The 13,508-nt window shown below is 44.4% G+C and overlaps 1 protein-coding gene across 1 annotated transcript in view; it reads right to left on the bottom strand.

Annotated features, from left to right (window-relative positions):
- SLC15A2 (solute carrier family 15 member 2) overlaps positions 1 to 13,508 on the bottom strand; it is an 83,740-nt gene that overhangs the window by 44,334 nt on the left and 25,898 nt on the right. Inside the window, exons 7-9 of the mRNA XM_044438269.1 lie at positions 7,477 to 7,567; positions 3,848 to 3,925; positions 428 to 510 (exon numbers count right to left, since the gene is read on the bottom strand). Of these exons, the coding sequence (XP_044294204.1) occupies positions 428 to 510; positions 3,848 to 3,925; positions 7,477 to 7,567 (252 nt within the window). The remainder of the gene's footprint in view (positions 1 to 427; positions 511 to 3,847; positions 3,926 to 7,476; positions 7,568 to 13,508) is intronic.

Raw genomic sequence — 13,508 nt, 5'->3', positions numbered from 1 at the left:
GGATGGTAAAAGGTCTATTTATTATGTATTCAATGAACTATTTGGTTTAGCTCCAAAAGACACTCAGACTTTGAATGGAATTGAACACAAAGATTTCTTTGTACTGACATAGTGCCTAAATGGTTACTTGGATTAAGTTCCTTGTCCAATCTGGCACTGGCTCTTGGCATCACTGAGAGCAAAGTCTTGTGCAGATTTTTCAGATCAGGACTCTGATCCTTGAGGGGGAGTTAGACTTGCCCCCACCCTTATCGATGAAGACTTCTCTGTGGACCTGAATAGGATTGGTGGTACTGTGAAACTCACAGAATGGATCAGTTAAGATCTCCTCAACCAGGGGGCAATTGAACACTAATATGTGCATTCAAGCATATACAAATGGAAAACATGCTTTTACAGTCTTAGAATCATGGATTTGCATACTTACCCCAATGCATTTGCAAACTTCAAGTAAGATATTTCCTTGTGGGGGACTCTTTTTGTATATTCCATTTCCAGCAATAAACACCACTGTAAAAGAATTGCAGTTTAAAAGAAAAACAAGGAGTTACTTGCATTGATGGCTCTCCACTAGTGGGAAGCATGTCTGCATCTTTTTTGTATATCTTCTCTACACCTCCTGCAGCCCCTGTTCCCTGAAAATTGGTCCTGAGAATTGGGGGAGCATCCAGAACAGCATGGGACAAAATGTGAAGGGCTGCGGGATTGACTAGGGGGGGTGCCCTGCTGTGCCAAACTAGTGCAAAGTCTTTGCTGGATGCAGTGGCACTGCTTTGGAATTCTGTAAAGGCATGCAGAGCCCAAGGGTGTAGTGGAGGGGCCCTGCAGGGTCTGAGCACCCCCACTTATTTTGGAGGGGGTCCTCCAGGGGGGCCACTGAATCTCAGAATCGAGGGTTACTGTCTCCCCCCCCCCACCCCAGCACCTCTCCAGAGACTTAATTTTGCTCGTTCGTGGCTGGCAGCTGCCCGTGAGCCTTACAATTATTTCTGTTCTATTTAATCACTGATGCAAAAATGAAAGCCTGAAGAGGGATTTATGGTGACAGTGAGCATTATGCACAATGTAGTTCTTATTTCCATTACAAATCCCTGCAGAAGCAAGAGTTCCTATCTATGAAAAAGAAGCCCCGTATCTGAATGTTCCTATCTTGGTCACTATGAGAAATGAAATATTGGTGAAGGTATCTGATTTGTTGTGACATTTTTTTTCTGTCACAGCTATGTGTTGCCATGCACGCATGCTTACACACACCCACAACTTAAAAATAAGTATGCTTTATAGCTGGCCTTTAGTTTGTGCTCATGTGCCCTCTCAATGCTTTTCTCTCTTTGCATGCCTTGGGCCACAGTTACAAATGCCACAAATTTTGAAGAAGGGGGAAAAACTGTAAATATGATCTTCATGCTTGTATCTGAATGGTTGGAAATTCAATTGTGCCAGCCTCACGCTACTGAGGGATGCTTGTGGGGGTGGGAGAACAGCAGGAACAATGGGAACAATGACAAATCCCTTTCTGGTAGCCTTGTTCAAAGAAAGGACAACACCTGCTCCCATGTTTCCCCTTGAATGCCTTTGTTGTGTACTTTTCACATGACAATGCCAGATGATGCCCAGTATTCAGTAAATGCGCACAAAGAAACCAAGTGCTACACAGAAAGCTTCTGCGATTCTGTGAATGCATTATTTTGATGGGGCGTGGAGAAGAAGCCTATTCCTGAACCATCAGCTCCTGGCTGTTGGCCTCTCCTAGTCTTCTCTACTGGAAAGACCCTTGTCTCAGGGAAAGCAATAAGGCCCATAGGAACATAACAAGCTGCATGAATTAGAGCCTCGGTCCATCTAGCTCGACAAGAGGGTAGGTATGGCACCCTTTAGAAGATTTTGGCCAACTGCCCATTGGCCACACTGACTGGGACTTAGGGGAACTATAGTACAAAATGTCTGGGTACTACCAAAGGTTGGACTGCTACAACTTGCTTATCCCACTGACTGGCAGTGGCTCTCCAAGGCGGCGGGGGTGGGGGGGGCTCTCTCCAAGCCTACCTGGAAACTTGTGCATGCAAAACACGTCCCTCCAATCAGCTAGGAGGGCTTCTGACCTGGTTACCCTGGGGAAATTATGCAGAGGCCCTTTCATGCTCTCTTTGCCAGAGGCCCATTAAACACAGCTAGGCTATGAAGCATGAAGGCTACACTGAACTTCCAGTCCTCAGGCATTAGAACTCTGATTGCCAGATAAACCAGATGCTGGAGATAAAGAAAGGAGACTGGGAAGGGCCGCTGCTTTTGTGCCTGGCTTGCAAACATGTCCAAGGCTGTTCAGGGCAGGCTCTACCTTTCGGCAGAGTGAAGTCAGGGAGGCCAGCAAGCTGTTAGTTATTCGCATTTATTATTGATGCATTTTATGGCCAGGGAGGAGGGAGAGGCCCCCGTGGGGTTCAGCTGTCAAAATAGCTGGCCTGGCCTTGGGGAGCAGGCTCCATTTGCTGTCCCACCCAGGGGAGCGAAACGCCCTGACCCATTCTGTCATTGCAGCAGGAGCGACACTGGACTTCCTCTGAAGCAGAAAGGCTGTTCTTAAGCACTTGACCCGCAGTCGCCTCGGGGATGAGTCAGGCATAGAGGATTGGCTTGGACACTTCTTCCTCAGAGGTTCTTCGATTTACCCAAAGTTTATGCTCGCAGGATGCAGCTTTCTCTCCCTAATAGCAGGACTGGCTTCCAGGCATCAAAGCAGGACCTAAGCTGTGATGGGGCCGAGTGCCAAGAGAAAGGGTGTGGAAGAGGGAAAACAACATCCTCTGGCTAGGCATTCCTTTTGGCCCCATCATCCCTCCACACCACTCCCCCCACCCCCCGCACTGGGTTCCTAGGCAGAGACATTTAGCACGAGAACAAGCTTACTGGAGGTGAATGCATTAAAAGCAGAGGAGAGCTGGAGAGCAAGACAAGGAGAAAGACTAATAAAATGCACTCACTTCTCTGGCTTTTTCCAGCTTTCACATTTCTGGTTCTGTACTCTGGAACACCTCAGACCCCGTAACGTTGGAGTGAGAGATGATGAACAGGGAGCCTATTCAAATCCTGGTCCCATTCTGATTTAGGGCTTCAGGGTTTGCTGTTAGAACTTCCTAGCATCTGAGGAGCTTAGGTGTGCTAGCGAATTTGATTTGTATTTCTTTAATACCAGAAGGAACTGAGCCAGCACCAAAAGACAGAACTTCAGCAAGCCATAGCCAGAGCGTTCAGAGTTAATTCAGGGTTTGTCACCTCAGTTGGTTGCTAGTATCTCTGGGACAGAGAATGTGCTGTATCCTGCTGGTTCTCTAGAGAGGCTACGAATGAATCACAACACATGATATGTATGCCCCTGGAAGCCATGAAAGGTGCTATTCTCCAGAAGCCATCATTTCCCAGGCAAGTTGTGGAACCACACTGATGGGGCACATGCAGTGCTTAAATGCAAATTCTGAACCCAAATCTGCTTGGAAGCTGCAATCGCAGAATGGAGGTCTTCTACATCTGGGAAGCTCAGATGCATAGGGGCAGGCCGTGCTTATGCAGTACAGATACAAATGCATTGCACGCATACTAGGAAGTAGTTCTGCATTTGATTATTAGTTCATGGGTTCCAAGGAGAGCCTTTACATCCAAACATGTTCTAGGATTATCTATCCAATCCAGTCATAAGTTCTTGTGAAGAGGAATCAAACCTGGAAGGTTGTTTAGGATTCCAGATTGATCACTGCTAAGGCTAATATTACATAGCTTTTTAAGGAATATGGCATTGCTCAGGGGTAGATGGTATCACCATCAGTGCTTCGTTGCAGAATGTTCTACTTACCAAGAGCTATGACCATAAGTGCGGCAGGAACACCAAACGCAAGTGCATAACAGTCTCCTCCAAAGCACTTCACATCCCCTAAGAGAATGAGAAACAGGACTTCGTTTTAGCATGTTCACTGCTGATTTCCATCTCTTCCTTCCAGTGTTATATTGTAAAAATTTTTGATTTGTGAAGTCACTCAGCTTGCTTTCCTTGCTCTCAGTAGATCTGCACACATTGAATCAGTCTTGTGAACAGCTTCCTCCATACACAAATTCAGGAAACAGCATGGTTGGGTTTCACCCATTTTCACAAAGTCATTTGCACAAAAGTCTACCACAGGGGCTCCATTTGGGAGGAAGAGGAACAATGTGCAGATCTATCCAAACTGCATTCTCAATGTACTATCCTGGTTGTGTGCATTAGTCCCTCAGGTCAGGGCTGATGGCCTGGATGCAGAGCAGGCACTTATCAGGCGGACAATTAAGTAAAGTCTGAAAGCAGCAAAGACTTGCTCAGACTTATCAGCTACTCCAGAGACAGGCTTTATAAAAGCATGGCTTGCTTGCATCACCGGATCCTGGCTGAGTTGGTAGCTGCAGTGCCTCCCTTGGCCTTCGACAGTCACCTTTGGGAGGTGCTGAAATGCAGCAGAGATCAGGCCAGTCTCTGTCTCTCTGGTGTCCACAGAGCAATTTCCAAGGGTCCCGTTGCCAGGTGTCCTGGATTCAGCTGGACTCTTAGATACGTGTGGCATGTGGGTCTCAGACCCACACAATCTGAAAGTGCAAGCAAGCTATGCAAACACTGAAACACTGGGCAAAGAGTGAGATTAGGGCAGGTGTGTTGACCCTTTTCCACTTTCAAGACCAGATACTTTTCTGGAGCAGCCCTTGAGGACCACATTCCAGACAAAAAGGGGCACTGCCGAAATACCAAAACAAGCAGCATATTTTACCTCTTGTTGCCGGTGCCTTAGGAGATGCTTTTCAACATTTTAGAAAGGCAGGCAGAGGTACAAAAGCCAGAAAACCATTCAATGATCAGTGATCGCAGGAAGGAGTAGGGGCTGGAAAGCCACACTGGGGAACCCCAAAGTACTGGAGGTTCTGCACCCCCGGATTACAGAAACAGAAGTGTTACCCTGCTGGAAGATACAGAAATATGAGACATACCATTTTGGTATGTCTTCATTGAGCTGACCTTCCGTGACTGCACTTGCTCCAAAAGACATCTTACTCTGTGTGTGGGAATGCTCACCTAACTTCAGCACGAGGTGTATGAATACATATAGTACATCTGTGTAGGTAAGCGTGTCTGTAAGCTACTCAGGCATGTGAAATGTGTGTCCAGGCTTCCCTTAGCAGATGCTGGAGTCGAAACAGAATAAAAGACAGAAAGTAACCCCTCGAGTTTAGAGTAGAAACAGAGAAACTGCTTTATTTTTGGGCAGTGATCAGGCAGGGGAAACTGGCAGGCCAGATTGTAATGCAAGATGGCCATGCAACAATGTCCCCATCCCTTCTCTGAACTCCCCAACCTGGAATTTATTTCTGGCTCAAGGATTATGCATACCCACTGACAATTTTCCCAGAAAATCTTCTTGCAAAGCTGAAGTTTAACAACTTCCATCATGGATAAAAACATTGATTATTATTACAGTTTAACATCTTTATCTAAAGATAACAATACTGATTTTCTACGTATTTCCAGTGTTGGTCATTTATTTTTCTTTCTAGGGGATTAGTTGAAGATTGACAGTCCAGGAAACATTCTGCATCATGCCTAGATTATTTCTGATATGCAGCAAGGCACATACTCAAGATAGCAGCCACTCAGGGCTTCCAAAATGCCAATTGTCTAAGGACAAGGGATTCTTTTTCTTTTCAAGGTAGACATTTAAGAACCAACAATGCTCATTTCACTCCACACCATGCTACTATATTTGTTTTGGCAATAGCCTGTGTTGACATATAATACAGTGTTCAAAAGATTTCACAAAATGTACTTGGCAACAGCTATTTACAGTGCTGACACAAGTAAATCGCTTGACTTGTGGTCATGAACTTTAGAAAATATAGAAGGCAAGAGGACCCCTACACCCAGATTTTAAAACACACACTTCACCACTTTACTGATGCTGGAAAAAGAACAACACACACACACACACACACACACAGAGAGAGAGAGAGAGAGAGAGAGAGAGAGCACTGTCATTGCTCTTATGCAATGCGAAGTGTAGGTTCTAGCTTTGCCTGCATTCACCGCATTCATTTCCATCTGGTGGAAACAGTCTGAGGACTTATGGTACAGCAACATTGTGAACCTAAGCAGGTCTGGATGGAGAATGCCCAGGAACCCTGTACTGTATGTTGCTAATGTCCTTTACAGTTCTCTTACTTTAAACCAGGGGTGGCATGCACAACCTATCAAAGAGAAGGCAACTTCAGACAGAGGACTGTCCCCTGCCAGCTCTCCGAAGTAGAAGACTGCCTGGTATAAAGTAGCCCCCTCAAGCCCTCATAAACTCACTGGCATTGGCGCAGCATCACCACCCACCCACACGTGTCCTGTAGGGCCTATAAAGAGCTGTAGGATGGTAGAGTCGGGGCACCTTGAAGTTGCCCATCTACAGTTACCACCTGAGCAAGCATACTGGCTGCCAGGTCCATCTTCTGGACTATGGTGAAATGCCTTGCACTGCTATTCAAATTACATTTATTATTTCTAGTCACACTTAAACATTTGCAGGCCTGGAAGCCTGCCCTTTCGCCCAGGGCTGGCACCAAAGGTAGGAAGGGTTGGGCATCTGCTGAGGGCCCACACTCCAGCAGGAGCCCGCAGGTCAGATCCCCTGAACCTGATTCTCCCCTCCACCCATTGCAACCTGCTTGCTCACCTGACTATCAATTTGGCCCAGACTACAGTATGGTAAAAGGAAGAATAGTAGAGGACACTAGACAGCCTATGTGTCCCTGAACTGTCAAGTAAACACATGGTAGCAAGAACGGCAAATGATGATGAAGAGCAGTAGCAGCTGGTGGCAACGGCAGCGAGAATGTCGATTTGCTGAAAGAGTCCTGCCCAAGGGTCCTCAAATGCTGTCTCCCGCTGAGTGCTGCCAGCAATTCCCGGCTTTCACATAACACCTTGCTCACCTCTGTCTCTGGCCTGATCCTAGCAACACTGCGGCTGCTTCCATGCGTTTGTACCCTATTCCCCCTGTTCTTGGGGTAGTCAAAATACACGACATGTACGTGCAGCAGAAGCATATTGGAAAGTAAAATATTGGTGATATTTTGATTGAAATGGGCCTTTGAAAGTCCCCCTTTCTGGGGAAAAAAGTCTTCAAGATGTATACTAAAAGCTTATGGACATCACAGTTGCCTGGATAGAGAAGAGAATGTGACATTTTACAAGTGTCCTGGATACGTAGCAGAATGTATAATTCTGGGGAAAAATTGCAATTCCCTTTCTTCTTATATCAGAATCAACATGGGATAATTACAGTGGTCTGATGAAGTCCCTCCAAAGGCACATATACATGGTTTCATTCAGACCTTGATATAAGGGATACCAAATTGGCTGAGGCAGTAGCATAGTCATAGTGTTTCCAATCCCTGCAGGCTTTCTAGCTCAATACTGACCTCTCAGCACAGGAGTAATGAATGTGGAGATCAAACTTCCAGCATTAATGGACAGGTAGAAGACAGAGAAGAACTTGCTCCTTTCCTGGGCCTAAAATGAGACAAGATCACGTCAACATCGCATGTATTAATAACTAGAAACTGCTGCTCCTTTTGTATGGTGAAGGGGAAAAGGAATTGGCAAACAAGGTAGTATTTACATATTCAGAATGAGACTTTTAATTGAGTCCCAGTATATCTTCCTTCGATTCAACTTGGCAGTGCTTGACAACTCATCATGTCTAGACAATTTTCCTCAAAAAATACCAGTCAAAAAGAAATGCATTCATTATCAAATAAAAAAAAATCTAGACACTGGAAGTTGAGATAAGGAACAGGACAGAAGGAAGTGGCAGAGTGCAAAGTCATTGGGGAAGTATAATTGGAAAGGTAAAGTTACACCACAGTCTTAAGTACATTTGCTTTGTAACATTGGCCCGTTTATTTCAATTGAACACACTTCTAAGGGTCAAGGCAGAACAACTGCAGGTACCCTCAGAGAATACTGATTATCTGGATCCAGTTCAGTCTGGGTTTCTCTCTCATTATGGGACTGAATCAAACCCAGTCAGCTTGGCGACTGACCTTCACCAGGAAAAGGACAGGGAGAGCATGGCCCTGTTAATTCTGCTCAGTCTCTCATTGGTGTCACTTTTGATACCATGGTATCCCCCTGATTCTACTCTGCGGACTGGATAATGGAGGCACCGTGTGACATTGGCTCTGGTTTCAGAGTCAATTTCCTCAGATCCTTGGCAATTGAGCGATGGAGAACTGCAAGGTATCGTCTAGTCCCCAGTGTTGATCAACAAGTATATGCAACCACTGGTGACACTTGCTGGTGGATTTGTGGCCGTGTCACCAATGTGCTGATGACATGCAGCTCTGTCTTCCAGTGACACCTGAATCAGTTGAGCCTGTCCAGGTTTTGAGACTGTCCAGGTCCCAGGCTCAGGGACAGACCGGATGACAACCATAAACTGAAGCTGAAAGCTGGCAAGATAGAAGCCCTGAGGATGAATGGCTGCTGTGTCTGGTTGATAGGTCTTTTCCTGTTCTGAATGGGGCAGCACACCTTTTCAAAGATCAGGTTCGTAGTCTGAGGTTACTCCTAGACGCATTTCTGTTACTGGAGGCCCAAGTAGCGATGCCGGATCAGAGTGCCTTTTACAGCTTCAGCTGGAAGGCCAGCTACAATCTCTCCTAGATAGGTATGACCTGGTCACAGTGGTAGAGATCCTGGCAGCCTTGAGGCTGGATTGTGGCAATATACTCTGTGCAAGGCAACCTTTAGGGCAATCGGCAAATTAGAGCTAGGGCAGAATGGGAAAGGTTGGCTGCTGTCAGTAGCTGTGCATTCTCAGCAAGTACACTTTGCTGAAGGAACTGCACTGGCTGTCTATTCACCGCTGGGCCAGGTTTAAGGGTTTACTACCTTTGTATAAGGCCCAAACCACCTGAAAAGCACCTTCTTCCTTATCAACCTACCCTAATGGGATGGGTTATCAGCACGGCCTGATTGGAGACCGCCTGCAATAGCGCCTTCTGTGCAGTGAGCCCCTCTTCTGGAAATCAGACAGGCACCAACATTTCATTGCCTTTGGTACCTGCAGAAGGCATCTATTTCAAGATGCTTTCCTTGATTGACCTGCCATAGCTTACCTCAGTATTTTCTTTGTAAAAATGTTTAATATTGCATTTTTTTAATTTTTATTGTTCACCACTCTGGAATCTGTAGCTGTAGCATATAAATATAGTCAATAAATAAACATCCTTGTTCAATCCCATGAAACATGCTCAGTCCTCACTGAATAATTGATTGGGTCTCCTATTGGGAATTATTTTCCCCTCATGAAAAAAATGTGCACCTGAAAGATCTGGTTTCTCCCCAGGCCTTCCTGTATCTCATCCCTCTTATGCATGAACAGCACCATTCTGGCTAAATAAAAATCCAGAACTGCGGATCAGTTTGCTATCAATAGACAGGATTGTATGAGCAGTTCATTTCAGATTCACGTCCCTTTGCTGTCTTAATCGTGTTCAGGATCAGATCCAGGAACACTTACGAGAGGAACTAGCTTTGCAGCAGCATGCAAAGTGATGGTGAAAACATCTGAGTCTCTGTGCAGCATCCCGTGTTCACGATATGGACTTAACTTCCCAGCTTGCCAGCTTTCTCAGCAAACAGACGCTGGCCGATATTCCCTTTCAGGCACTCCAAAATGAGCTGGAGAAGCCACGTAGAGTTTTGTGGTGGCTCCTTTTCATTAACTGAAGCACACCTCAAAAGAAGCCCTGAAAATCAAGAATGACTGTGCTCCAGTCAACCATCTCAGGAAATTAGAATCCAGCAAGTGTGATAGGTATCAAGGTAGGGGGCCTGAGATCCAGCTTTCACAACCACTTATTATTTAATTGTGGATGACGGAGCAGAGGAAAGAGCAGCCATGGAAATTCAGTGTGCAGACAGAAAGCCTGAAAGTTATTCAAGCCACTCTTACATGCATTAAGCTGGAGGATGACCAAATGACAAGCAGACTTGATGCTCTTTGTATCAGGCACAAGGTGATTCCTAACAGCCATTAGGAATTGCACACAAAGGGTAGAGAGGTACGTGGTAAAATTTGCAAACATCAGTTTCCCTTGGAAGTGTATGTGTCCTCTATTGGCTATTTCATTTATAGTAAGAGACAGAATTGTGGAACAATATGTCATATTGTTTCATATTGTTTATATACAATTATATCTTTTGAGGTGGTTCCAGTTGATATTCTGCTATTTGCCCTGCCTCCTTCATAGGGTCCAGGCAACATCAACTCCATCATGTCTCGCCCCTGCTCAATCCTTTTTTTAATTTTGTTTTCACAAAAAAACCCATTATAGAGGGAATAGCTCTGCACTGATTTTTTATTGGTACTCCATCAAGACCTGTGGCAGGCAATCTTTTTGAGCCTCATGGGCACATGTGGCAATTTGAGAAGTTATCCCAGGCATCGCCACAGAGTGGGCATGTAGCAGATGAAAGCATCCGCCTGCTGTGACCTGCTGTCTCTGAGGCATACATGCTCCCCAGAGGCAGCTGGCTGGGAAAGGAGAAAGGACAGCTAGAAGTCTTCACTCTGCTTTGAAGAAATGCCAGTTCCCAGCAGGATTTTTTCATTGCAAATGAAGCACTTAAAAAGTAGGAGGTGTGTAGAATTGGGTGGGTGACACAAGAGGTGTTCCATTGCCTATGCCTGGTCTAAAAGCTACCCCAGTTCCCAGGACTGTTTGAAGACAGACAGTGTTAATGGGACTGTGGGATGCAACGGAAGAAGGCATGCATGTGGAAGGTAATAAACCTTTACGGCTACATTTGCACAGAGCATTATCTGAGGCTGGGATGCATCCTTCCCATACACCTGGCCCACGCAAAGCCAAAGCCTGTGTCTTTACCCTCCTGTGCCCACCACCATCCTTCCTGCAGATGTGCAGGCCTGTAGTGGCAGGAGGGCAGTTGTAGGACTAGCCAGATGATGAATCAGTGGTTTCTTGGAATGACTGCACACCTCACTTTTAATGCACGCAGACATAATGCACGGGCAAATGTAATGCAAGCTCAGCTGGAGACAATCTGCGGCACAAATAAGTAAATAATATTAGCCTATTAGGGAAAATAGAAGAAATGACAGACTCATTGATTTACACAGTAAATTGAGATAGAATCAGAAAGCAAAGACAGAATTTCTCATTCCTGCTCTTTGTGCTAGGAACCTGGCTTTGTATGTATGAAGATGGACAGATGAATTATTGTATTTATAATAGCCTAACAAGCTAAAAGCCAGTTGTTGTTTTTAAAAGGTTTGTTTGTATTAAGGTGAAGATTTTGATACAATGATCTAAATATCTAGGTGAACTTGGTCATTCTGCTCAACTCATTCAATAGAGAAAATCCTCTCCGTTAAATCACAAACGACAAAGAAGGAGATGAGTGTTCATACTATGACCCAAATAAGCTAATTCAGCAAAATGGTTTCACACACATTTGTCCCTTTTCTCTAGCAATGGCAAGAAAATTACAAAGGGGGAAGGGGATATACCACTCTTTTCCCAAGTTGGTGTTCTACAGACATTTTGGACTACCATTCCCATCAGCATGGCCAATGGCCAGGACTGATGTGACTTGAAGTTCAATACATCCAGAAGCCACCAAGGTTGGATAGACTGTGCCATACTTATGGGTGTGTATAAATATTTGAACACTTAGTAACTTCCCATTTATTTCACATGCTCATTACAGGTCATCAGCAATCCTAGACAGAGGCATACCTGAAGAAGAACGACTACTGAGAACATACTAATAGGTACATAGTTCCTGAATAGAAGTATGGACAATTAACCTTATGGATTGCATAACCATGCAGGATTAAATGAAACTATAATACAGTAAAAAGCATATAAGAGGACCACTTTGAATGGAAATCAATACTGTGCTATCAAGTTGCATATGTGCTAGTGAATCCAAACAGAAATCAATTGTGTCCCATTAGTTTATAGTAAGTATAAGTTGGTTATATTTAGAAGAGCCTTGCAGAGAAAAACCCAGATCATTATAAAGCTGCAAACTGAGCATTATGTTGAGGGAATTCTGAAAAACTAGCATGGTCTTGGAGCCATTTAATTCGGTATGGGTGATCTGTTGCAACACCAAGGTGCATATCCCCTGTTCTAGGAAACAACCAAGATTGTGTACGTAGTAGTAGTTTGTATCCCATGTGAAAATTAGTTCTATTTTCATTATAAATCAAGAACCAGTGATCAAAGAAGGATATTTTTCTTTGTAATACTGTGCTTTGGAGATGAAGCACGGTAGATCTTAGATACAGCTGAACTGGTAAAACATTGACGAATTGCCTGTTCCTATATGAACCTGCCCAAAGTATTACGATCTCTCTTAAGAAGACAGGCTCTGGAGTAAGAGTAAGTGAATCTAAAGTCCCCTTCCCCATTCCCTGGAAGGTCCCAGGGCCTGTTGTGCCTCAGCTACACCAGCCTTTCAAAGTTAAACCAATTAATAAAAATCTCCTAGGCTAAAAATCTTGGGAACAAGCTCTCTCCTTTGGGAAAAAGTCCACTCCACTATGCCAACAGTAGCTGGCCATGCAAGTGACAGACAATCTGCTCATTGCTGGCCACCCTCACCTTCAATCTTGCTCGATTAAAGACACATCCATCATGGTTTTATATGCCAAAGAAATCATCCTCTGAGCATATACTGAGCAGCTCCATAAAAAGACTTGGAAGGTCAGCATGTCATCTGAAGGTAAAAGTCTGACTGTAGAATGGAAGTACCACTTTATGGGTGCTGAAACTGAGCGCATTTTTAACTGTCTAAATTTGAAATTACATCTGAAAATATAATTAAACCATGGTTGTTATAAAACACCCAAAAAGCTTTGGCTACTGGATGGTGTGGAAATTAATTAACTAAATTATTATTACAGTTCCATGCAATAGCAAACTTGGGGTATGAGTAAGAAAAGAAATGGAGCCAAAAGAGGGCCATTGAGAAGCAAGCATGTTTAATGGAACCCTGGGGCTTGTGGACCAAAAAGAGAAGGAAGGAAGGAAGGAAGGAAGGAAGGAAGGAAGGAAGGAAGGAAGGAAGGGGGAAAGACCCCCAAATAGTCCAGTGAGGACTGGACATACATAAGAACCTCATATTTAGTGTTGGTTGGGTAAAAATAATTGAATCCTGGTGAGAGGTGGAACAGCCTACTGTAGTAGGAATGCCTGCTTACTTATTGGGACCCTGAAGAGGAACATTCCTATTAGGGACAGGTAATATATGGCAAGGTTTTGTTGACAGTCAGTGGTATGGACCACAATTAGTATAAACAAAAATGTTGCTACTTGCAGTAAATATAGCACATGCAATTTTGTTCATTTACTTTTGGTTTCTGGTTTACTGGCTAAATATAGAGATATAGAAATATGTGAAACAAAAATAAACA

The sequence above is a fragment of the Varanus komodoensis genome, unplaced genomic scaffold, assembly GCF_004798865.1.
Source record: "Varanus komodoensis strain SLA01 unplaced genomic scaffold, ASM479886v1 scaffold32, whole genome shotgun sequence".
In the NCBI taxonomy this organism is placed as follows: domain Eukaryota; kingdom Metazoa; phylum Chordata; class Lepidosauria; order Squamata; family Varanidae; genus Varanus; species Varanus komodoensis.
The sequence above is the reverse complement of the archived record's forward strand: the minus strand, read 5'-3'. Positions and strand labels throughout refer to the sequence as shown.